Source organism: Malaclemys terrapin, chromosome 1 (genome assembly GCF_027887155.1).
Source record: "Malaclemys terrapin pileata isolate rMalTer1 chromosome 1, rMalTer1.hap1, whole genome shotgun sequence".
In the NCBI taxonomy this organism is placed as follows: domain Eukaryota; kingdom Metazoa; phylum Chordata; order Testudines; family Emydidae; genus Malaclemys; species Malaclemys terrapin.
Window position 1 is genome coordinate 119,884,879 of NC_071505.1, and position 26,761 is coordinate 119,911,639.

Genomic DNA, 26,761 nt, shown 5'->3' on the forward strand with positions numbered 1-26,761 from the left:
CCTTTAAACTCGCATGTACTCTTTTTAAAAATGCTATGTTTGTGTTCATCCTAAGGAGATTCTTGAGCCAAATCATGCTTGCCTTATTTACACAAATAATGCCATTTGAAGTCAACAGCCCTATGTGTGTGAGTAAGGCAAGCGGGATTTGGCTTGTAGTTAAGCCACCAAACTCAACCAACCTTGTTTTTTCTTACATTTTATGTAGTTCGAGTAATTTTTTATTATCCCGATTCAGCAAGACACATGAGCATGTACTTACGTCCCATTGACTTGAATGGGAACTTGGCATGTGCTTTGCTGAATAGTGAAGTACTTATGTGCAAGCAAATATGTTTGGCTGAATCAGGGACTTTGTGGGTTATTCCCCCCAATGTCTTTAATTTTTTAAAAAAATTATATTTTAAAAGAATTAACAATGTCACCAACCAAGCATTCATGAATAATCCTACAGTAACAAATGAGTGTGCATATGCTGGAGGGAAAGAAATCTGTAAGGAGGCATTTCATTTTCAATCCTGCTTCATTCTGTTATAAATGGTAATGAGTACTAAGGTAGAGGGCTCACACTGTAGCCGTGGAACAACAAATCCTAAGAAGGGAGACTGCAGAAGACACACTGTGGTGTGAGACTCCATAGCTCTAATTCAACCAACAATTACACAAGTGCTTAGCTTTAGGCACATTGAAATTTTTGATGAAAAATGGAAACAAGGTTTTAAAACATGTTTTGGTTTCCTGACCATCTCCATTTTGTTTTTGGAATATTGAATATGTGCAATGAGCTGTTCATGAATGTGATGGAGATCAACATTTATTTGCAGTATGTATTCAGTGGATACTTTTAATAGTAAATAAAGCCCTGATCATGGAAACACTTATGCACACTTTAGGTTAACTTTCAGCATGTGCATAAGAGTTTGCAGGATCAGAGTTTATGTATGTCTAATAAATTATTCTCTTTTAATTATTTAGTCTGCTCATAACTAAAAAAGCCTCAATGATGCTGTTTTAATTTTGTGTTTAGCTAAAAGAAATGTAAAAAACTTTGGTGATCACTTTGGATTTTTTACTTTTTTTGTTCCTCTTGTGTTTTGTTTCTAGTTTGTAACAATCAGGCTGTTTGGAAGCAATGAAGGCCGCATTTTGTGGTAATGACAACGCTTCTGCCTATGACATCAGTGCTGGCGTCCTAAAAAATGTCTGCTTCGTGGATGCCCTCAACCTGGTTCCCCATGTCTTCCTGTTATTTATCACCTTTCCAATTTTGTTTATTGGTGAGTAATCCAGCCATAGGCCCCCAATCCTGAAAACAATCATGCATATGCTTCAAGTCAAGCACGCATACATGTTTGCAGAACTGGGGCCTTATTAGGATATAGGACTGGTGCAATACATTCAGTTTAGATATTTTGCATTACTTTAGGCATCATGAGGAAGAGATGGAATGGAGATCCAGTCAAGAGGGGGCATTTTGAAGAGAGATTAATGCAAAGGTGGGCCTGAACCAGAAGAGATAATGTCAACCGTCTTTCATTTATTGGAATTTTGGGTACACGTTCTGGACTTTACAACATGGGCCCACCTTTATAAGATGGAATCTAACCAGAAAATCAGATCCAAATTCTCTCAAACTTTGGAGAAGTTTGTCTCCAGGTTTGAACTTGGCAGCTTGGGTCTGTCTCTATTTTTAGATTATAAGAATTAGGACATGAGATCTGTCCTTGAACTTTAATGGAGTTTGGAGCTATTCCAAAATTTACATCTTAGGTCTGTCTGTATGATAATTATGTGAAGCACTGCAGAAAGGATAATTCATTCTCATGCCAGTGTTTGTAAATACGAATAAGAGATGATAAATCCATCCCTAAAACTATTTTGATAATGCAATGGCCCTAATTTATATGCTCTTCTTGTACACACAGTCATTAATAGCTTGATGAGCTTTATCCTGTTAAGTATCAGGGGGTAGCCGTGTTAGTCTGTATCTACAAAAACAACAAGGAGTCTGGTGGCACCTTTAGTCTTTAAGGTGCCACCAGACTCCTTGTTGTTTTTATCCTGTTAGATTTTATATCTGTGTCTTTATACCACTGATCATCGTTAATGAGGCAAGTGAGATTGAAAAAAATTCTGAAATGGTACCGAAAGTAAAGAAAACATGGTCCACCTTGAAAAGCTTCATGAGACTAAGCTTAGAAGCACTCAAGTGGGAGGAGTTTGAGGCAAGCTTTTTAAAGGAGAGGATTTATTCGATATGTTGATTGCTAATATTTGTTAGTTCAGTATGTATGGATTAGGTGGTGACTTATACACTAGCTGGTTTATAGGTGAATATATATAAGGTACTGTATCTGACATTGCAATGGATCAAATATTGAGAAGTGTTGAGCACTCTACACTCCCGGTGACTTCAGGAGAATTGTGCATGCTCAGTACCTTTCAGGCTTTGGCCCATTGTTTAGGGACATTTAAATTTATTATTTATGTTCATTTGAGTTAAGTCGACGGGAGAGTTTCTCCTATCGACCCAGTGCAATGTAAACACGAGTTGCGTAACTTACATTTATTTAACCCCATAGTGTAGACCTGTCCTTAGTTCCACAGTTTTAATTTAGTTCTTATTTAATCAGAACCTGTTTGCTCATCTTTTGTTCTAACACACACAACTCCATGTTCCTCACCACTACAGAAACAATGCAGAACTCTCTATACATTCCGCAAACGTTGCTCAACTTTTTTATATGTAATGGACTTTGCAATGACACAGGCTTCCAGAGACCCTGAGTAACTAAAGGGAGTACAACAGTTCTTTTCATCCCATTCAGTCCTTCTCAGGCCTGAGAGGATGACTGAAGGTCATTTATTTTTTTAAATCTCTCTGTCTAAAAGCAGTTTCATTTAAAAGGGCCTTGCACAAAGTTATCAAAAGTGGATATTGTTGTGAAACAGACAGCACTGTTTAACAATAATAATTCTCCACACTTCTATAGCATCTTCCATCTGAGGATCTCAAAGCACTTTACACACATAAATAAGGTAAGCCTAAGAATGCCTCTGTCAGGTAGATGAGTATCTCTAATTTACAGATGAAGGAAGTGAGGGACAAAGACTAGACTTTCCAGGTTTGATCCCTCCATTTGCAGAGAGGAGTGTGTTTGCAATGGCAATAAGGTGACCAGACAGCAAGTGTGAAAAATCGGGATGGGGGTGGGAGGTAATAGGAGCCTATATAAGAAAAAGACCCCAAAATCGGGACTGTCCCTATAAAATTGGGACATCTGGTCACCTTAAATGGCAATAAAGCAGATGTGCAATGTCAGATGAACCACCTGCAGCAATTATTTCTGACCACCATGCCCTACTCAGGTGTATACTGTGTGCAGATTACATTCACTGTCACTTCATTGAGGTGGGCATGTGGATAGTCTCACATTCAGACAGAGTGGCCTTCAGGATGGCCCAGCTTTCTCCTAGTCCTATTCCCTTGGTCTTTGGACACTTCTTCTGGGGGATGAGACTGATCTGGAGCTGCTGAGAGCTCATTGAGGATATGATAATCCTCAGCAAGCCTGGGATGAGGATAATAAGCATTGTCTGACTAAGGTAATTATATCCTTCCCAGGTCTTGAGGGTGAGGGGAGGGAGATAACAATTTTATAGCATTTGGAGAATTTACTGAGTGTCTTCTTATTGTCCCTTTGCTCTTGCCTTTCCTGCCATTCCCATTCTTCGATTAGTAGGAACAAGATGATATGGTCATTCAGGACTTGTCAGACTATTCATTGAATGAAAAAGATTTGGGGGTCATGGTGGATAATCAGCTGAACATGAACTGTGGCCAAAAAAAGCTAATGTGATCCTGGGACGCATAAATAGGTGAATCTTGAGTAATAGAGAGGTTATTTTACTTCTGAATTTGGCATGGGTGCGCCTGGTACTGGAATACTGTGTCCAGTTCTGGTGCCCATAGTTCATGGAGGATGTTGATAAATTGGAGAGGGTTAAGAGAAGAGCCACAAGAATGATTAAAGGATTAGAAAACATGCCTTATTGGGATAGACTCAAGGAGCTCAATCTGTTAATCTTAACAAAGAGAAGGTTAAGGGGTGACCTGATTACAGTCTATAAGTACCTACATGGGGATCAAATATTTGATAATGGGCTCTTCAGTCCAACAGTCAAAAATATAACACAATCCAGTGGCCGGAAGTTGCAGCTAGACAAATTCAGACTGGAAATAAAGCATACATTTTTGACTGTGAGGGTACTTAACCATTGCAACAATTTACCAAAGGTCGTGGTGGATTTTCCTCACTGACAATTTTTAAATCAAGAGTGGATGTTTTTCTACAAGATCTGCTCTAGGAATTATTTGGGGAAGTTCTATGGTCTGTGTTAAACAAAAAGTAAGACTAGATGATCACAGTGGTCCTTCTGGCCTTAGAATCTATGAATCCATCTCAGTCTTCGTGACATTCTGGTGTGCAATCCAGAGCAGTGTGGGATTGTGTCACATCTGCTGTGCAATGTGGGGTGCCTCACAGTGCTTTGCTGCTGTAGCTCCTAACCTGGGCTCCTCACAAGCAGCATGCAGGTCACAGCCTAAGTGTCTGTGTATAGCCACAGCCCTAGTCCAGCAACTCTGATCCCAACAGCCAATCAGTAACACACCAGCCACAGCCTGGATTCTAGCAGCCTAGGTTACTACTTGCAGAGTGACCCCAACATACTCCCAATCCTGGATTTCCATCAAAAAACATGTGTTCTGCACTGTCCAGCCCTCTTCTGGACAGTCCAGATATATATTAGGTCCATTGCCCCTCTAAGGGGATCAATATACAATAGTTTGCTGCCATGAAAGGAGTTACCCACACAGTTCCCTGAATTAGTTTTAATTAAAGAATAAAATTTGTTTATTTAATGACAGAGATAGATTTTAAGTGCGTACAAGTATAAGGCATTAAAATCAGAAATGGTTACAAGAGAAATAAAGATAAAACCCTTTCTAAACTTAACAAACTAGGTTCAAGATGAAACTCTTATCACATGCTCCCAAAGTCCATAGGCTGTTTCTTCTGTCTTCTTAGGTGGAAAAGAGAGAGATGGATAGGCAAAGATAACGGGGTGTTTTTGCCCCTCACTTTTATAGTTCAGTCACCCTTTGAAATTGCATTTTCACGCAGTTTACCCCTAGATAAAGTTCACACCCGCTGTGAGGATGGAGACAAAAAGTGTGATGGTGAAAGAGGTTCCATGCTGTTGTTTGCTAAGATGCAGCTCTGTTTGTTCCTGCCCCTTTCTTTGCCAAAGAATGGCCATTTTATAGGTGATTACACCTCAATTTTGATGGCACCTGGCTAGGGGTATCAGCTTGTCCTTTGTCTTTAAGAAACAGATTTACCTAGTCCTGAGACTTGTCTGGTAAACACATTTCAGTCGTAATTTCAGCTTCTGTTTATAACTTTAAATGTAATGTTGCGATGTACATTTCACCACGATATGGTTGACCAGCAAGTTATTAGTTTTCAAATGATACCTCACAAGGTATATTCTGTACAAAGATTATTAAAATGGTGTGTAGGATGTGAATGCAGGGGTGCATTCCATCACAGCCTCCCACTGCACTTTGGTGTACTGTCCACTCTGTTCCCCAATGTATGGGGACTAGGAGCCAGAACTCCTGAGTTCCACCACTGACTTACTGTGTGATCTTGTTTTCTTCTTTTAATTTTATTTTGCAGGCTGGGGTAGCCAAAGTTCGAAAGTCCAGATCCATCACAACACATGGCTGCATTTCCCTGGACACAATCTGCGGTGGATTCTGACATTCACCCTCCTGTTCGTACATGTCTGTGAAATAGCAGAGGGCATAGTTTCAGATGCGTAAGTGACTGTGTCTGCTTCAGAGTCTAGCTAGTTGCATTAATAGTGTGGCAAGTCTGTTAATGAGGTGCAAAGAATTTTCCTAAAGAGAAGGGGCTCTGCTTAACAAGCTTCCCAATTTTTAAAGGGATAAAGGTGAAGCAGTTTTATTTAGCACTTTATTGTCCCCCTTTGAGCTACTATAGCATGAAAATGCTGACAACAGCTGAATGTATTGCACATGGATACAGAATATTCTGTCTCTAAGGAAGTCATCACTGTGCTCTCAACTAGAGTAGTAGAGCATTTCGAAGGGATATAGCAATGCTCTTTCTTCTCTTGTAGGCATCGCCAATGATTGTGTCCCCTGCCCTTTTACATTCCACTTTTTAGATTTATCCGAGATCATATATTCTAGAACCTTTGTACCTCTCTGACTAAGTGACTCACCAACCAATGCACCGCTTTGTGGTTAGGTGCAGCATGGCGCTGTTTATTCTCTTTGTAGTCCAGCCAACTGGCTGTCCAATCCACTGGTGGTCCTCTTCGCCTTGTGACTTGGCCATCTGGCCAGGTAACTTTAGTCTCACCCTTTCCAGGGTAAACGAGGGTTTTAAACCAATAGTCCCAAAACCTCGCATCAGGTCAAGGCACAATAGTCCTTCCAATCCCTTGTGTCTGGGGTCTTCACACTAGTTTCCCTAATAAGGCTGTAGGGGAACTAAATCCCTTCCCCTGCCATGGGTTCCAGCCCAGGGACCCTTGTACCAAGCAGTTAAGATCTGTCTTGCCAGACCACTTTCTTCTTCCCTGTGCTACTTCCGACATTAGCCTGCCTTCTCCTTGGGAGGCTCACTTCCCAGCAGGGGTCTGCTTTGGGTCAAGGCCCTAGTCCCAGTTCCCTCATGTAACAGAGGAAAGGACACTTAATTATCAGAAATAAAGACCAGCACCCGCCCTTCTGTCATGCCAGAATCCTTCAGCCAGCCATCCTACTGTTCTGTGCTCACAGTCACCTAAGTCAGCTGGTTCTCTGCTATGCTTGTCTCTGAAACCTGAGAATGAGTGATCGTTCCACCTCCCCACCTTGGGGACCTCTGAGCTGGGGGCTTCTCCCTTTTAAGGCTCCATCTCCAAGTCTGGCATGCTTCAGAGGTGCCATGAGGCGGAGCGACCTGAACCCACAGCTGCTCTTTAACTCTTTCTTGTCTAGCCAGAGGTTTTGTAGACCCCATCACACAAGCCATGCAGTTTTGACCCAGAAGAGATGATGATGATAACGATTGATTATTAATTGGAGCTGGTCAAAAACTAATACAAAACTGCATACCCTTTTTTCAAACTTTTCTACTTTTTTTTTAAAAACACTCCATAACTGGTCCAGCCCCCCCAAAACTAAACAAACAAACAAACAAACAAAAAATCAGAACAAAAATGATAACGTGCATCCAATCTTTTTAATTCAATTTTTTTCAACAAAAAGTTTCATTGAAAAATCGACATTCAAAAAATGTCACTGGCTGTTATGGAAGTTTGCATAACATCCACCCATAGTGTCTCTGTGCTGTGAATGAAGGACTTCAATCCACCATGAACACTCAATTCATATGTACTTATACAAATATGAAAGTGAAAAAAGACACCAAATCCAGTTGCATTTATACTGTATTTCTGGTTTCTTTTCAGAAATATGAAATCTCGTCACCTGCATCTCTTCCTGCCAGCTATGATGGGATTTGTGGCTGCCACCACAGCTATTGTCTATTACCATAATATTGAAACATCTAACTTTCCAAAGTTACTGCTAGGTAAGTTGCTTATCTTATTTTTGCTGTTTTTCAAAAAGCCACTGGTTTGTTCCATAATTTTTCAAAATAAACTTTCTGACCCTGAGAAGGTTTATGAAACTCATGAAAAGCCAGGGAGAAATTTTCTGCTTACTTTTTTTCTCTCTGGGATACATTATTGCACACTTGACAGGGCAAGCTCCAGGCACCATCTAAGGAAGCAGGTGCTTGGGGCGGCCAATACAAAGGGGCGGCACTTCGTCCGCTATTGGGGCGGCCCGTCCGGGTCTTCGGCGGTAATTCGGCGGTGGCTCCCTCATTCCCTTTCTTCCTCTTTGAGCTGCCACCGAAGTGCCACTGAAGAGGAAGAGAGGGAGTGAAGGACCCGCTGCCAAATTCCCACCGAAGAATGGAACGGCGCGATTCAGCTGCAGCCGAAGTGCCACTGATCAGCTTTTTTTTTTTTTTTTTTTTTCCGCCGCTTGGGGTGGCAGAAAACCTGAAGCCGGCCCTGACACTTGACTAGGTAGACTGGAGTATAATGGAAAATTGCCAACTCCAGTGATTTTATCATGAGTTTTACAATGTGGCTTTTTAACACTGCTCATGATTTCTGGGAAAAATTTGATCCTTATTCAAAATGGTTACTATCTCTCAGTACTTTCAATTGGTCTCAGGCTACAGACTGCCCTCAGATAAGCTGACAACCTTTTCCCTACATCCTTTGCAGGTGACAGTGAGGTTTCTTATAGTAAAGATGACTTCCATCTCCCATTGTTTCCAGCGGGACTGAAGTCAGGTTGCTCTCAAGGAATATGGCTGCCGACTATTTACCATGTTTGTCCCAGTCAGGAGGCACTGAAAGAAACCTCACGGCTCTGAGTCTCAGAGCCTAGGTCAACTGAGGTGGGCTCGGACTACAAGGCTAAAAATAGCAGTGTAGCTGTTCCCATTTGGGCTGGAGCTTAGGTTCTGAGACCCGGAGAGGTGGGCGAATTAAAGAGCCCGAGCTCCAGCCTGAGTGGGAATGTCAACACTGCTATTTTTAGTGCTGTAGTGTAAGTGCCACAAGCCCCAGTCTGTAGACTGGGCTCTGAAACTTGCAGCCACAGAGGTTTTTATTACAGTGTCGAAACAAAGGAATTGGGTAGGGGTTGCTGGAGATTGCATAAGGGGTGTGTACACCCAACACTACCTGTTGCTTAACAGTCTGAACTGGCTGACTATTCACACAGACTGAGAGGCAGGTTATAGTTTTAACTTTACAGACCACATTTTCAAAAAATGCCCTCTAAGAGCACATCTGCAATTTTGAACTCTGATGGTTTCCATACCCAAAGGGTCACTATGTATTCGCCAGGCAAGGTATTTTTTATTTTCCTCAAAGAAAATAACAAATAAAGGTCCCAGACCTGAAATTAGATCTATTCGGCTGGACCTTTGCGCCCATGTGAAGCCCCATGGACTTCAGGTTGGCTGTGCCTGGGTGCAGAGATCTGTCCAAGCAGATCCAATTGCAAGCTCAAGGCCAAAGAAAGAAAAAAAAATATCTCAGTGAAACAGTGCAGGGCAAGTCTCTCACTCTCCAAGACCTTCCATCAGGGCCGGCTCCAGGCACCAGCCCACCAAGCATGTGCTTGGGGCGGCGCCTGGAGGGGGGCGGCGCGGCAGGGCGCTCCGGCCGGTCGGGGAGAGCGGAGAGCCCCAGCTGGGCTCTCCGCCCTCCTCCCGGCGCTCTGGCTGCCGGGGAGAGCGGAGAGCCCCAGCCGGGCTCGGCGTCCTTCCCTGCCGCGCTGGGGGGGAGGGCGGCGGGTGGCTTTTCTGCCTAGGGTGGCAAAAAAGCCAGAGCCGGCCCTGCCTTCCATCTTGAAAAGCCTCACAACTCTGGCCCCCACGTAGGAAGGCTAACAACCCCTGGGACTACTGGATTGGGCCCTGTGACTTGGCAACTACAGCTGCATAGAAGCAACATTCAGAGTAATCCTAATTTGAGCAGCTCGATACTGATGTGATACTCGTGTGATACTTGTGTAGTTAAAAAGTACCTTTTTAAAATGATGTGGGTTGGTTTGTTTGTTTCACAGCTCTCTTTCTTTACTGGATAATGGCCTTTGTCACAAAAACCATCAAGCTGGTCAGATACTGTGAGGATGGTGTGACGTTCTCTCAGCTACGCTTCTGCATCACTGGAATTATGGTCATTCTCTATGGGCTGCTGATGGCTGTGGAGATCAATGTCATTCGAGTTAGGGTATGTGTCACTTTACTAGGCTTTGACCGGACAGACATCAGTGGTATTTGGAGTAAACATAAAAATAGAAGTGACTCCTTCTCACATGCCTGGATTGCCAAATTTAGCCTCCACTCCAGCTGAGCACATGCTTAACTTTAAGTATATTAGTAGCTCCACCGGAGTCAATGGGGCCACTCACATGATTAAAATTAAACATGTTTGCTGGATCAGGGCCTTAGTGTCAGGAAGGAATTGCCCTCTCACCCATTGTCATTGGGCAACATCTTGTGTTTTCTTCTCCTTCCTCTGCTTCATTGGTTAGGATTTAGGGGGCCAATTGTATTGGGAAGCCCATGAGCACCTTGTTCTTTTCCCCATTTATTGTTTTTACTCTTCTTTGTTTCGTCACGTGTCCTTAGCTCATTGGGAAGGTAAGCTTGCCAAAGAGATTGTACTACCGAACTTGTATGAGGTGCATTGAAAAACACTATTTCTTTTGTTTATCATTTTACAGTGCAAATATTTGTAATCAAAAATAATATACACTTTGATTTCAATTACAACACAGAATACAATATATATGAAAATGTAGAAAAACATCCAAAATATTTAATAAATATCAATTGGTATTCTATTGTTTAACAGTGCCATTAAAACTGCGATTAATTGCGATTCATTTTTTTAATCGCAATTTATTTTTTTGAGTTAATCGCGTGAGTTAACTGCGATTAATCAACAGCCCTAGAATTTACTCAATATATTATTATGTTAACTAAAAACTGCTGTGAAAGAATATAATTGCTGAACATACTATGTTTTTTCCTCTGCAGAGGTATGTATTTTTTATGAACCCTCAGAAAGTAAAGCCACCTGAAGACCTGCAGGATCTGGGTGTGAGATTTCTTCAGCCATTTGTCAATTTGCTCTCTAAGGCAACTTACTGGTGGATGAATACACTTATTATCTCAGCTCACAAGAAACCGATTGATCTGAAGGCAATTGGGAAGCTGCCAATAGCAATGCGAGCACTTACAAACTATGTTTGTCTGAAAGAAGCATATGAAGAGCAAAAGGTAAGCAACGATAGCCACGTCACCGTACAGCCTTTATACTGTTAAAGTGGTATCTTCACTTCCACTAGGAAACCCTATTTTTAGGAATTTACGACAAAAGAATTTGTTCCAAGGTGAAACTTGGCTTATAATGTTTCAGTCCAAAGGTACTGTTTTCTTTTAAAGCGAATTCTCGGCTTGGGATAGTTGCCAGATTAAAAGCTTTGGGAACTGAAGCCCTAATGCACAAATCACTCACTAGTTTTCATTTTAGAAGTCAAAGCTTTCTTTAAGTCTTAAGGGCTCATGACAGTGTTTTAAATGAACAGATATCCTCTCCAGTTTCAACTGGAAACACTCTTCTTCACATCTTCTGAACTTCTGTAGAATATTACTGTGCACTGTGAAAAAGCTACTGTCCCTTTCATAGCATCATAGTAATTTTGGACTGGAAGGGTCCTTGATAGGTCATCTAGTCCAGTCCCCTGCACTGAGGCAGGACTATGTATTAACCTTTCTGTAGATATGGGCATAACTGAGTGGATTCTTTACCTACTAAAGTATATGTATGTTATATAAATTAATTTCAGAAACTTTGGGCTAAATTCTGGCTTTTCCATTCAGAGATCCACTGAGAGGAAAGAACAGATGTTTTGGACAGAAACTCTTTGCCCCAGGGTGGCCTGACAGCAGCACTCGCAAAGCAGCACTCCCAAAGTAGCCTCTAACTTTGCTCAGTCCAAGTTGCACATGCACCCTTCTGCTTGCTCCAATACCTAGTCATTTCTGCCCACAGACGAGCGTTTCCATGTGCAGATAAGGTGATTGTGAGTCTCACTAGTTTGTACACACAGGTGCACACATGTGCATATACAAAGGGGAGAACACACATATTTAGAGCCACTTTGGAAAATTTGGCCCATAGAAATCATGTGTTAATCAGTGTTAATCACTTCCCTAAACTCACAGTGTAAATTGGTTTGCATGCAGTGCAGCAGTTTAGAATGGGAATGCATGAACAAGTTGGATAGCAGCAGAAGAGCTGTGCTCTCCCCTGTAGTAGAAATTGCCTTAAGAAAATATGGATATTTTCCCCATGGGTTCTTATTTAGTACAATAGCTCGCGTTTAATATATTTGAGACTGCTTTTCTTTAGTAATCTGCATACTGTATCTGATTTATAATGAGCCAGAGAGCCAAATTTGCCGCTTGTGTGAATGGATAAAACTGCACTGCGTCAATGAATGCTGCCCATTTGTATCAGCTGAGAAAGTTGTCCTTTAGTGCCAGACTTTATAATGGGCATAATTGTGCACATACATTTGTCAGTCTAGAAAAGTTGTGGCTTCAGTGTGCCCTGTCATGTCTGGCTGTGACACAGCAGCAGCACTACCTCAGTTTGCCTCTTGTGTTCTTCGGTCAAATCCGGCCTTATGAGTGGCCTGACCATCTGGGCAAATTGCCTTCAAGAGTATGACCTCTTCTCATCCTAGAACAAGTGCAACAGAAATATAAAGACCACTAAATCTTCAGACCCAATTGAGCTCAGCTGGCCACCGTCTCCCTCACAGTTGAACCTGTGCTTTACTTAGATACTTTTGCAATTGTCCACAGGCTCCTGTGCCTCACTCCACCCCACTGACTCAGTCTGGCACAGTTGTCCACCTTCCTAGGGTTTCAGGTAGGCCTTTATTCCTCAGTGACTCCTGATCTTCCCTCAGTCTTCAGGCTCACCTGAGGAACAGACTGGCTGCTTCTGCACCCCCCCATACCCCACTCCCCTGCCCCAGCCCCCATCTGCACCAAACTCCCTCCCAGACCCTGCACCCCAATCCCCTGCCCCAGCCCCCTCCGGCATCACACTCCCTCCCAGGAAAAAGACTTGTATACACGGGCCCCACAAAATCTAATAGCCACGGGCACAGAGGAGAGTTAATCCAGCCCTGACTATCAGGCCCCTTTCCAGAGAGAAAACTCACTGCACCCTATCCCCTGGTCTGTTCCCCAACTCACTTGCTCTCTCCTCTTTTAAGTCGATCCCCTACCTTCCCCAGGTGCAATCAGCGAGGTTACTCGCACTCTTGGGTTCCCTTAACCTTTCTGGTGTCTGTGCAGAATTTACACCCCATCATAGTGTGCCGGACTGATGTATGCAGATACCTGATATGCATGCACAAACAGATATTCGTATGCCAGTCAGATGCCTTACTGGTTATCTGCACACACAAGCACCAGATTCATGGCACGCATTGAATATCTGTATTCATAAATTAAGTATGCACAAATATATATATATATACAATTAAATGAGCTTGATTTTAAAAATTTGACCTACTTCACTTAGCCTTTCCTCCTCTTGGTCTATATACTGCCTTAGATTCAACCACAGTCATGCTACTATTCCAAACCAGGCTGTGACTGGTGCTTCTTCACCCTAAAACAAACTGATACTCCCTAGATAACATTAAAATAAACCAGACAGATATAATCTGAGAAATGATTTATGACGATCCAGTGATGCTTCCTTCACCTCCACAAAGGAAATGTTTTGCTTCTGTCAGGGCCGGCTCCAGGCACCAGCTTCTCAAGCAGGTGCTTGGGGCGGCCGCTCCGGAGAGGGGCGGCACGTCCCTATTCGGTGGCAATTCTGCGGACAGTCCCTCACTCCGCCTGGGAGTGAAGGACTTTCCAACACTGATCACGATCGCGGCTTTTTGTTTGTTTGTTTGTTTTGGCTGCTTGGGGCGGCCAAAACCCTGGAGCCGGCCCTGGCTTCTGTGCAGACTTGGGTTAGAAAACAGCAGCAGATTTAGGAAAATTTTTCAGGTTAAAATACATCATGGCCTGTGAGCTAAAAAAATATGTTATGTCATTGTTTATGCTGTATACTTTACTGGATGAAGTTGGCTATTAATCTTTCCCAGCTGGTGAGAAGAGCCCCTGAGATCTATTGGATTAAGTTGAGCTGCCCCTTACTAAAACTGGATAGAGCTGAGCTTGAGTGCATTCCAAACCCGAGCAGAATGAAGGAGTCTGTTCCTTCCTGAAGCATTTTATCACACCTTGATGAAAGACACTGAACATAAGGCTAGCAATGTTCCTTGTTGTAAAGTGTATGTGAAATAGCCAGCTACATGAATCTTTATTTCTAGTCTTTTTGTTCAAAACAAGAATTAAAACCAGCAGTGAGTTACTCTTTCCAAGGATAAAACTAGAGAGCTGATTCAGTTTGAATTTTAAATGTCCATTTTCTGAAAAGCTCTGGCCTCACAACACATATCTCAAGCACTACAGGAGTATGGACTTGTGGGGCCTGACTGACCATTATGTTTTTCCTGTTTTACACTAAACTCAATAGAATTACACCAGTGTAAAATTGCAGTGACACAATGATGAATCAGGTCTGTGAACTTCACTTGGAGTGTTTTCTTATTCCCATGAGATCAGTGGGCCAATTCTTGAAGTCCTTACTCAATTTTTTACTCAGACAAAATTCTCACTGAGTCCTGTAATGGGGAATTTTGCCTAATTAAGGACTGGGCTAGCTATACTCAGTGAAGAATTTAAGTTCACAAATGTAGGCCCTTTTTGTGTCCACAAATTAGCCTTGAACAGATTTCATTTTTTATGAATTTGTTAACTGTTCAAGAATATTTAATAAGTACTTTATGCAAACATATTTCCGGCTATGGGTCATTCACCACAGTTTGCTATGAGTATTCACTATTTGTAATTCAATATTTGAGTTGTGTAGTTGGGCACAGTATTATTTTGAATTTCCTGATTGTAAAACTTCCAAACTGAAGTTACTGGATGATATGCAGCGATCGATTTATCGGGGATCGATATATCGCAACTCGTTAAATCGATCCCAAACGAGCTCCCCGTCGACTCCGGAACTCCACCGGAGCGAGTAGCGGTAGCGGAGTTGATGGGGGAGCCGCGGCCGTCGATCCTGCAACGTGAGGACGAGAGGTAAGTCAGAATAAGATATGTCGACTTCAGCTACGGTATTCCCGTAGCTGAAGTTACGTATCTTACATCGACACTCCCCCGTAGTGTAGACCAGGCTTAAAAAGCTAACAGAACACAAAGCTGTGACTCTGGCTGCATCCCGTTTGAATATGCAGCAGTTGTCTGAGTTCATAAGTATTGTGAGGTAGCAGAAACTAACTTGCCCATCAGCCTATTTGCAGACTCAATTCTTCAGCTTGGATGATGCACAAATGGGAAGAATTTATTTTTTCAATCCATTATGAGAATAGTGAGAAGTATGAGAAAATGGGAATAGTGGTTTACTGCTTTGTAAAGTGCTTTGTTCTATTGATTAAGCGTTAAAAGAGAGTTGGGTATTATTATTATCTCATGAAGTAATATGAAGTTAAATTAGAAGATAGACATAAATGATATAAATTAGAACTGGTTGAAATTCAGAATTTCCATTCCAGGAAAATTCTGACATTTTGGGAAAAATAATTGTTCTGAATCAGAACAAAGATAAAATTTTGAAATTTTCCATTAAATGAAATTTACAGGTTTTTTTGTTTCAGATCAACTGAAATGTTTAGTTTCAATTTGACTGTTTTATTTTATTTTATAATATTTTTATGTTTGATGTTTGTTTTATTTATATTATATTATATTATATTATATTATATTATATTATATTAAAAATGGGGTTTAATCATTATGTTTAAATTATAAAATAAAATAAAATAATAAAGCAATATAATAATTGGTCACTGGTGATTGGCATTCTAAGGGTAATTGGTAATTACTATTGAAATTGGTAATTAGTTCAGTAATTTGTATAAAATAAAATAAATGTGAAAATGAAAAGTTGTTTCAAAATGAAAAATTAGAATGTTCTGTTCTGATAAGATCCACTTAATCAAAACACTTCATATTGATTCTTTTTCCACAATGAAATGTTGTCATAACTGACATGTTTCAATGGAACATTTAGATTCAGATGAATAAATATTTTCTGATGGAAAAATTTTTCCAAAAATTTTCAACCAGCTCTAATAAAGCCACTCACTCTGATAAAAACAACAAGGAGTCTGGTGGCACCTTAAAGACTAACAGATTTATTTGGGCATAAGCTTTCGTGAGTAAAAACCTCACTTCTTCGGATAAGAAGTGAGGTTTTTACTCACAAAAGCTTATGCCCAAATAAATCTGTTAGTCTTTAAGGTGCCACCAGACTCCTTGTTGTTTTTGTAGATACAGACTAACACGGCTACCCCCTGATACTCACTCTGATATATCTTTTGTTACATTTTTGGCTAGCATGATATTTAAACTCAAATACATAATCTTATAGCTGTGTTTAAAATGTGTTTAAAAGATAAAGTATTCCACACCAAATTCTAACCCTGGATACTGTAAGACAAGCCGTGACACACAACATGCATCTGGTATTAGAATTATGTCTTTAGGGCCCTATATTCCCTTTGATGAGTCCTCCCAACTCCCATCAATGTCAGTGGGGATTTCACTGCAGATCAAGAATAGCCTCGTCCATAATGTTGAAATGCAGCCAAAATCTCACAGCCACCTTTTTGATCTGAGATCCTCTATGTGGGAACGCGTTATCACATATCTTGACAAAATTTTGCTGCTGTTCTTTTTTGCACATGTGGTCAATTTTTTCAAGCTATGCATGCCTCATGTATCATTCAGTTCATAATGAAGACATAGGGATTAAATTAGGATCATTCTCTCAGCCAAGGGCCTTTATAACAGTGGTTTTCAACCTTTTTTCATTTGCGGACCCCTAAAAATTTTTGAATTGGGGCGTGGACACCATTGGAAATCTTAGACTTAGTCTGTGGACCCCCAGGGATCCACCAACCACAGATTGAAAACCACTGTTCTATGATAAAACAAAATTTCACTGACCCTTTAGACATAGTCCGCAGAATACAGGTTGAAAACCACTGCTTTATAACATCTGTGAGTGTCAACAGACTCTTACTCTGATGGACCAACTGGGAAAGGAAATTTTAGAGTCAAGGGCCTTCAAGCATCTCTCAGATGTTTGAATTCAGGAACTGTTAGCTTAAGTGCCACCCTGGACCTCAGTTTTTGTAGCAGAGCATAGAGAAGGAAGGAAGTTTCTCAAGTAGCTAGGCTCCAAACAGCACAGAGCTTTAATACTTTAGACATCATAATTACATAAAAAATCCATAACTTTTTGTTCTGCTAGTAAATTTCAGATCAAAACCCCTGACTTAATAGAACACTGTAATAATACTATAAATTAATAACCTCATTCTAAATATTTTTTTCTAGAAACCAAATTGAAGGCATGAATGATGCCTGCTTTACCTTGGGTAATACTCAAAGTTCAAGCTGATAAAATAGAGGAAGAAATAAGTCTGAGAAGAGTTCTCTTTGTCTTTTAAAATCACTTTAAAATGCTTAGACTGGACAAAGAAAGGAAGACAATTAGTCACTTTTAATTGGAATATTAATTTGATTTAGTATTGTGGGTTGAGCCCTAGTACAAATGAATGAATTTCAAGAAGTGATGGCAGGGATATGAATTTTGTAGTAATACTGGCAATAGCTACTAGTATGCTGAACATTTTGAATTCTTTAAAAAATGACTAACATTTACAAAATTGCCATTCTATACTTGCTCTTTGGGCAATAAATGATGTATTCCAGCAAAAACCATGTTGGGTTTTTAATGAATAATTTAATGTACAGAATATTATGTGGTACTATTGCTAAAATACAGCAGCGATGCTTGCCTGCTGATATAGAATACATTCAACCAGTGGTTCTCCAAGTTTTTTTACGTTGTGGACCACTTCTTACGATAGGGTGAAATTAGCTCCAGTACAGGGTCCAGCCCATGACCTATCATGAAGACCTATTTTGAGTCCTTAAGTGTGACTTAAATGGTGCATAGTCCTTGTGCTGTACCTCTGCACAGGGGAGAGTTTCACCCTTAGACAGCATTCTGTGAACGTCCAAACCTCCTAGGGCCAGATTTTATTAATGACATTTAGGCCTGGTTTACACTACAAACTTAGATGGACAGAAGACACCTTACGTCCACCTAATAATGATGTGTCTACACTACCAGGTCTCTTCTACCGACCTAACTCACTTGTAACATCGACTTAATTACTATACCTCAACAAGAGGTGTAGTGCTTAATTTGATGTTGATGGGTTGACAGAGAGGCAGTGAAGATGCAGCATTGTGTAAGTCAACAGACTTGGCCTCCAGGAGGTGTCCTACAATGCTCCTCTGTGACCACTCTGGAGATTGTTTTTAACTTTGCTACATAACAGCCAGGTACACAGGAAACAGCCCCTCCCCTGTTAAAACCCCGGGAACTTTTGAATTCCCACTTCCAGTTTGGTCAGCAGGGAGAGCTCACCAGCTCAGCTGATCATGGCGACTCAACGCCCCAAACGTGCTCCAGCTGGGAGTACACAGGAAGTGGTACATCTTATTGGTCTGTGGGAAGAAGAGTCTGTGCAAGAACAGTTCTAATTCAGCCAAAGAAACATAGACGTCTATGAAAAGATCATGCTGGGCATGAGGGAGAAGGGCTACACCAGGGGGACACAGCCGTGCCATGTGAAAATGAAAGAACTTCGGCAGGTGTATCAGAAGACAAGGAAGGCGAACAGTCATTCTGGTTCTGCACCACAGACATACAACTTCTACAAGGAGCTGCATGAGATTCTCAGCGGCGATCCCACCACTACCCCCAAATGCAGCGTAGATACCACCCAGTAGTCTGTGTCCCAGGCCGCCTTAGGCAACAACATGGAGGACATTCTGGACAAGGAAGAGGAGAATGGGAGACAGGCGAGCGGGGGATCCATTCTCCCCAAGAGCCAGGAGCCATTTTTAACCCCAGAGCAGTCCAGCTGTTTGCAGGACAACATGTTCAAGCCTGATGCCAGGGAAGGCACCTCTGGTGAGTATGCAATTCCAATCATAGAATCATAGAATATTAGGGTTGGAAGAGACCTCAGGAGGTCATCTAGTCCAACCCCCTGCTCAAAGCAGGACCAACACCAACTAAATCATCCCAGCCAGCATAGGCGCCGACTCTGTGGGTGCTCCGGGGCTGGAGCACCCAGGGGGAAAAAATAGCTGTTTCATGGCGGCAAGTGCTGGGAGGGAGGGGGGAGCAGGGGGAATGCGGTGTGCAGGGCTGCCGAGAGCAGGTTCGGGCCCCGGTGAAAAAAAATTTTTGGGCCCCCCAGCAAGGGCGGACTGGCTAAACAGGGCTGACGAGAGGGGGTGGAAGCCGGGGAAGCTGGGCCCTGGGCCCTCTTCTGGACCGCCGGGCCCTGGTAATTTGTACCGGCTTCTCTCTCCCCCCCGCCCCAATCGGCCCTGGATGTATGCTTGGGGAAGAGGCAACTTCTACTTCCCCTACCAATTCTTCCCTATTTGTAAGCAACAGATCAAGAGGAGCACAGCCCCTAGTTGGTTCCTCCAGCACTTGTACCAGGAAGTTGTCCCCAACATTCTCCAAAAACTTCCTGGATGGTCTGTGCATTGCTGTATTGCTCTCTCAGCAGATGTCAGGGTGATTGAAGTTCCCCCATTAGAACCAGGGCCTGTGATCTGGAAACTTCAGTTAGTTGTCCGAAGAAAGCCTCGTCTACCTGATCCTTCTGATCCGGTGGTCTATAGCACACACCCTCCACAACATCACTCTTGTTGCTCTTGCCTTTAAACTTAACCCAAAGACTCTCAACAGGCTTTTTTCCAGTTTCATACTGGAGCTTTCAGCAATCATACCACTCTTTTACATACAATGCAACTCCTCCACCTTTCCTCCCGTACCTGTTCTTCCTGAACAGTTTATACACATCCATGACAGTGCTCCAGTCATGTGAACTGCCCCCCCCCCAAGTTTCTGTTATTCCAATCAAATCATAGTTCCTTGATTGTGCCAGGACTTCCAATTCTTCCTGCTTGTTTCCCAGATTTCTTGCGTTCATGTACATGCATCTAAGATAACTAGCCAATTGCCCTACTTTCTCAGTATGAATCAGGAGGCTTCCCGTCTTGTACCCTCCTCCTTGTGTTTCCTCCCAGTATCCCACTTCCCCATTTACCTCTGGGCTTACCATCCCCCGGCGATCCTAGTTTAAAGCCCTCCTCACTAGGTTAGCAAGCCTACCTGTGAAGATGCTCTTCCCTCTCTTCGTTAGGTGGATCCCATCTCTTCCTAGCAATCCTTCTTCCTGGAACATCCCATGGTCGAAGAATCCAAAGCCCTCTCTCTGACACCACCTGCGTAACCATGTTTTTACTTCCACAATTCGATGGTCCCTACCTGGGCCTTTGCCTTCAACAGGGAGGATGGACAAGAACACGACTTGCGCCTCAACATTCCCTAAGGATAACAGGAACACACTGACCCCTCCTAGAAGATAAAGTCAGGATGACAGTATGTAATAGAGATGTTTTGATTGAACCAACATGTACAAGGTGATAACTAGCCATGTCAGGGGGCAGTAACTAACTATGTCAGAGGCAATACTAACTTGTTTGTATCAGGGTATAAAGATGTATCTCAAAAGAAGTATCTTTGTCCAGCCAAGGGGGGAATGGAAAGTCCCACCATTCACTGAGTTGCGTCCATTGTCATGGGCATACTTGTCCTAGTATCCTCGTAGAATCTGGCAGGTGCTATTACTGTGCTTTGTCGACAATAAACCTGGCCTGGCACCTTCATACCTTAATGGATCTTGTGGTCATTGGGCGGTTCACTCAAGGTCAGCTGTGACAGCTGTCTGCACAGAGCTGGGGCAGCACATAGGGAGAACACACACACGCAGCTGAACATCTGATCACAGCTTCCAGAACAGCTGGTATGGAGCTCAGAGCCTGGAGGATTTCATTGTCTGAAAAATTGGACATGGAGAGCTGGAGAGCATCCCAGAAGCATGAGCATGCCATGCAGGATGGGATCCTGGACCAATCAGCCATTTTGAGGCGTCTGGTTGAGCTTCAAGAAAAACAGCTTGAGGCTAGACTCCCTCTGCAGTCCCTGCACAACAACCTGCAAACATCAACCTGTTCCCAATTCCCCTCCACTAAACTATCCAGGAGGCGGGGGTGGGGGTGGGGGAAAGAAGGTACAGTATCCCTTCCACTCAACACTGGGGCAGATACTAAGAACAAAAGGCAGCCATTTGAAGACCTTTGATGAGCAAGACGTCTGTGTTTTCACAGACAAACTGACTTGGATTCTCTTTTCCCAATTTTATCACACCGTTTGCTCAAGGTTAAATTATTTTCCTGGTCTTTCAGATTCTTTATGTTTGTGCAATAAAAGTCAACATTTCAAGAATGAAATATTCTTTGTTTATTCCAAGAATAGGGGTTTGGGGGACGAGGGGAAGGAGAAGTTCAGGGAAACTGGTGCAATGAAGGGGATGGTATGGGAAGGCACAATGCAGATAAGCAGTGCACATTACTGTGGCTCATTACTGAAACAGGTTTTCAAAGCCTCCCGGAGATGCAGAGCTCCTCTCTGGGCTTTTCTTATTGCCCTGGTATCTATCTGCTCAAAATTAGCTGCCAGCCTATCCACATCCACATCCCACCCCTGCAGAAACTTCTCTTCCTTTCCCTCTGAGATGTTATGGAGCACCCAGCACACACTGATAACAATGGGGATATCTAATTATCTAGATCTAGATATTTATCTAGATCTAATGAGGTAAGTAAACTACACCAGCGACCCTTTAAACATCCAAAGGCACATTCCACCACCATTCTGCACTTGCTCAGCCTATTGTTGAATCGCTCCTTACTGCTGTCGAGATGGCTGGTATACAGCTTCATGAGCCATGTGAGCAAGGGATAGGCTGGGTCTCCCAGGATCCTATTGGCATTTCAACATCATCAGTGGTTATTTTGAAATCTGGAAAGAAAGTCTCTGATTGCACCTTTCCTGACCATCCCACACTGATGTTGGTGAAACACCCCCTGTGATCCACCAACACTTGCAACACCATTGAAAAGTATCCCTTTCGGTTTATGTACTCTTTGGCACGGTGGTCTGGTGCAAAGATTGGGATATGCATGCCATCTATCGCCCCACCACAGTTAGGGAACCCCATCGTGGCAAAACCATCCACTATGTCCTGCACGCTGCCCAGAGTTACTACCTTTTTAAGCAGAGGTCGATTAATGGCCCTGCACATTTGGATCACAACAGGTCCCCCAGTGGATTTACCAACTCCGAACTGATTCCCAACTGACTGGTAGTAGTCTGGCATTGCAAGCTTCCACAGAGCGATTGCCACTCACTTCTCCACTGTCAGAGCAGGCCTCATTTTAGTGTTGCTGTACCTCAGAGCTGGGGAAAGCTCTGCACAAATTTCATGGAAAATGGCCTTCCACATTCGAAAGTTCTGCAGCCACTGCTCATCATCCCATAGCTGTATAACAATGCGATCCCACCCATCAGTGCTTGTTTCCTGGGACCAGAAAGGGCGCTCCACTGTGTTCAGCTGCTGCATGACTGCCAGCAGCAACTGAGAATTGTTTTGTTCTATGGCTTGCAGCAGGGCTGCTTGAATGACATCACAATGTTCTGCGTGGTGGCTCCTGTCTTGGCTCCGGAAATACTGCAGGATAAGGCACGAGGTGTTTGTAATGCCCCCAACAAGAGTACAAAGCTGAGTGGGGTCCCTGCTTAGAGGGCTATGGCGTATGTGTGGCTAAGCCAGGCTTTCAAAAAGAGGCACGAAAAAACATGGATTGTTTGCCATTGATATCAGGGAGGGGGCATAAAACTGCATCATGGGCAGTTGAAGCCATGTTCCCATCCCCCCCGAGACACTGTTTTGATCCCATTGCAAGGCATCCCAAAACCCCTTGCAGCTAGGTGCACTGTGGGATAGCTACCTGTGGTGTACTGCTCTGTGCACCGATCCAAGCGTTGCTAGTGAGGACACACTCCACCAACACAATGAGCATGGTGTGGACACGCCCACCTGACTTAATTACTGCCAGTGGCTGGATGTCGACTTAAATATAGGTGACTTAACTTTGTAGTGTAGACATGCCCTTAGATGTTTAAAGATGCAGAGAGGCACCTAAAAGGGATCTGCCAAAGCCCCTAGGTGACTAATTCCCATTGACCTCAGTGGAAGTTAGACACTTTTAAAATCCCACAAGGTACCTCTCTGTATCTTTAATGCCTAAATACCTTTAAAAATCTGGCCTCTAGCAGCTGAATGCCAAACAGCTTCTCTGCTACAGTTACTATCCTTCCCTACATCAAAATATAATTATTAATAAGAGGAGCTAGAAATAAACTAGCCCTAATGTAATAAGCATAACTACTTGGTTATGCCCCCTCCCTGTGCTATCAGTACTGAATTTTTCCTCGTTGCCTGTGGCTCCCTGCTCTAATCTCCCTAGGTCACTTTCCAGTTAGGTTCTACCCTCCCATATGTTTGCTACCTCTTCTTTTTTGACATTGTCCACATATTATACCACTGCTGAATTTGTGCCAAAGAAAAACCTACGGGGAAAAACACATGAGGTGGCCGTGCAGAGTGCTGAGACATACTTGTTTTTGTTTATTTACTCACTCACAAAAGGCCTGGCCAGGGTTACAACGTGCAGGCACCAGTGCTTCTTGAAGAATGACAGATGCATTTTTAGAGAGACAAGGCAGGTGAAGTAATATCTTTTACTAGATCAACTTCTGTTGGTGAGAGAGACAAGCTTTTGAGCTTACACAGAGCTCTTCTTCAAGTCTGGGAAACTTACTCAGATTGTCACAGCTACATACAAGGTGGAACAGATTGTTTAGCATAATTAGTTAACATATGTTTCAAGGGATGATTCAAGGTGAAGTGGCCCGTTAACATCCCTCCAGTGATAGGGAGGAAAGGAAGTGGGGAAGCAGTTTGAGGGGGGTGTGTGGGAGTTGTTAGTGGGTTATAGATTGTTGTAATAAGCTTTTGTAGTTTGTGAGAAGCAACTGCCCGGACCATGCAGAAATGCTCTGCGGGATACAGATCCACTGAATCAAACTCTTTCCTCCATAGATCAAAGTATTTTCAAATCTATCATATAGCCTCAAACTGGCCACATGCACATATTTGAAGATTGGTGCTTTGGAATGATGGTTCATAGTTTTGTAGAGTTTGATGTCAGAAGAGACCATCAGATCATCCAGTCAGACCTCCTGTATATCACAGGCCATTACATTTCATCCAGTTACCCCTGTATTGAGCCCAGTAACTTGTATGTGACTAAAGCATAATTTGTGTTTGGCTAAAGAACATCTTCTAGAAATGCATCCATTCTTGAGTTAAAGACATCAGGAGATGGACAGTTCAGTGTGTTACATACTGGAGGATGGTTGTCCATATTTTTCTGGGTCTGATCCTGCAACCCCTTTCTCATGTCAATAATCTCTACTCTTTCAAATACCATTGATCTCACATGAGCAAGGATTTGATGGATCAGACCTTCAATGAATTATACAAATGACAATGATCAATAGCAGTCTGTGGTTACATCTGACTATTCATAGAAGCAGAATAGTGTTATGACTTTGGGGGGGAAAACATAATAAGCAAGATCGATGTGTTTTGGGGTGAGTTTGTTGTGAAGATAATTTGAAAATCTATCAAACTGTCTATTTTGTCTGTCTACCTAATCTAATGTATAATGTATAATGTAATCTAACCCCTCCATGAAACACTTGGGCATCCAACCAGGCATGAGAGCAATAAAATGGAAGCTGCCATAAGCTGCCAATGAGACTAATTCTTGGTGCACTGATTCCTTTGTTTTCCAGAAAAAGGTGGCAAACCAGCCGAATAAGATTCCCTCTATATGGTTAGCAATGTACAGGGCTTTTGGACGGCCAATCCTTCTCAGCAGCACCTTCCGTTACTTAGCTGACCTGTTGGGTTTTGCTGGGCCATTATGCATTTCTGGCATAGTCGAGAGCTTACAAAATCGTACAGACACAACTGGAAAAGTAAGTTGACAACATTGATTAAAATAATTTGTTTGGTATCAGTTTTTGATACATGTGAGGCTTTCTGTATTTTTGACTATGCATTCTTATTGGTGCACGATTACCGTTTTGTTTCTTTCATTATTTCTCTCAAGTGAAACGGTATCAGGGGGTAGCCGTGTTAGTCTGTATCTACAAAAACAACAAAGAGTCTGGTGGCACCTTAAAGACTAACAGATTTATTTGGGCATAAGCTTTCGTGAGTAAAAACCTCACTTCTTCGGATGCATAGAGTGAAAGCTACAGATGCAGGCATTATATACAGACACATGGAGAGCAGGGAGTTACTTCACAAGTGGCGAACCAGTGTTGACAAGGCCAATTCAATCAGGGTGGATGTAGTCCACTCCCAATAATAGATGAGGAGGTGTCAATTCCAGGAGAGGAAAAGCTGCTTCTGTAGTGAGCCAGCCACTCCCAATCCCTATTCAAGCCCAGATTAATGGTGTTGAATTTGCAAATGAATTTTAGTTCTGCTGTTTCTCTTTGAAGTCTGTTTCTGAAGTTTTTTTGTTCAATGACAGTGACTTTTAAATCTGTGATAGAATGACCAGGGAGATTGAAGTGTTCACTTACTGGCTTGTGTATGTTACCATTCCTGATGTCCGATTTGTGTCCATTTATTCTTTTGCAGAGGGACTGTCCGGTTTGGCCAATGTACATGGCAGAGGGGCATTGCTGGCACATGATGGCATATATGACATTAGTGGATGTGCAGGTGAATGAGCCCCTGATGGTGTGGCTGATGTGGTTGGGTCCTCTGATGCTGTTGCCAGAGTAGATATGGGGACAGAGTAGGCAACGAGGTTTGCTACAGGGATAGGTTCCTGGGTTGGTGTTTCTGTGGTGTGGTGTGTAGTTGCTGGTGAGTATTTGCTTCAGGTTGGGAGGTTGTCTGTAAGCAAGGACTGGCCTGCCTCCCAAGGTCTGTGAGAGTGAGGGATCATTTTCCAGGATAGGTTGTAGGTCGTGGATAATGCGCTGGAGAGGTTTTAGCTGGGGGCTGTATGTGATGGCCAGTGGTGTTCTGTTATTGTCCTTGTTGGGCCTGTCCTGTGTTTGTTGAAGATATCAGCCTTGGAAGTTGAAGTTCTCTGTTGTCACAGTATAAACACAGCATAGGCAGTGGCAATGCAAGCTTCCCTATACTGCTCTGCTAATGTCTGGCTCTGTCCAACCTCCTGGATAAGTAGCTGAGGGGGAGCTACTAGAAGCTTGTAAGAGTAGGTTAGATAAAATGCTTGTGGGACTAGGAGAGGAAATTCCTGTTATATCCACAGTGTTAGACTACATGACTTGAATTCTGCATGAGACAGAAAACTAAAGGGAGTGGAAGGACTTGATTATACAAACCTTTACATGTTGTAGAGGGGAGATACACCTGGTGATGTGTGCAAACATGCGGAGCAGGTGTTCAGGAAGCAATCGAATCATTTAGTGAAAGGCACTCAGAGCTCAGCATGGTCAGCTGGCACCAGTGTCCATACCCTTTCTGCACAAATGTGTGGCACTCAAAAGGAGGTATATTGGTCGATGGAGCCTGGTGCAATGGTGTTGAGCCATTGTCCAGACTGTGGAAATGAGGTACTTAGTAACTATTGACTTGGTAAACCAGTACTCCTGTTAAGGGCTGGTTGCATATCCAGTGCCACGCTGTTCCATGAATCTCGATAAATGATAAGGGCTTTACCACACTCGGTAGCTATCAAGCTCCCATCCACATCAAGCCCTCATACAATATTTTTAGGAAAGCACAGGTAAGATAAGGATGATTACT

At 42.7% G+C, this 26,761-nt stretch overlaps 1 protein-coding gene across 3 annotated transcripts in view; it reads left to right on the forward strand.

Moving 5' to 3' along the window:
* Positions 1–26,761, forward strand: part of ABCC9 (ATP binding cassette subfamily C member 9) — a 117,174-nt gene that overhangs the window by 10,688 nt on the left and 79,725 nt on the right. For all 3 annotated transcript variants that reach the window (XM_054036842.1, XM_054036832.1, XM_054036849.1), the window contains exons 3-8: positions 1,105–1,277; positions 5,745–5,886; positions 7,552–7,673; positions 9,737–9,903; positions 10,716–10,958; positions 24,760–24,945. In XM_054036842.1, the coding sequence (XP_053892817.1) occupies positions 1,133–1,277; positions 5,745–5,886; positions 7,552–7,673; positions 9,737–9,903; positions 10,716–10,958; positions 24,760–24,945 (1,005 nt within the window). In that variant the 5' untranslated portion in view covers positions 1,105–1,132. The remainder of the gene's footprint in view (positions 1–1,104; positions 1,278–5,744; positions 5,887–7,551; positions 7,674–9,736; positions 9,904–10,715; positions 10,959–24,759; positions 24,946–26,761) is intronic.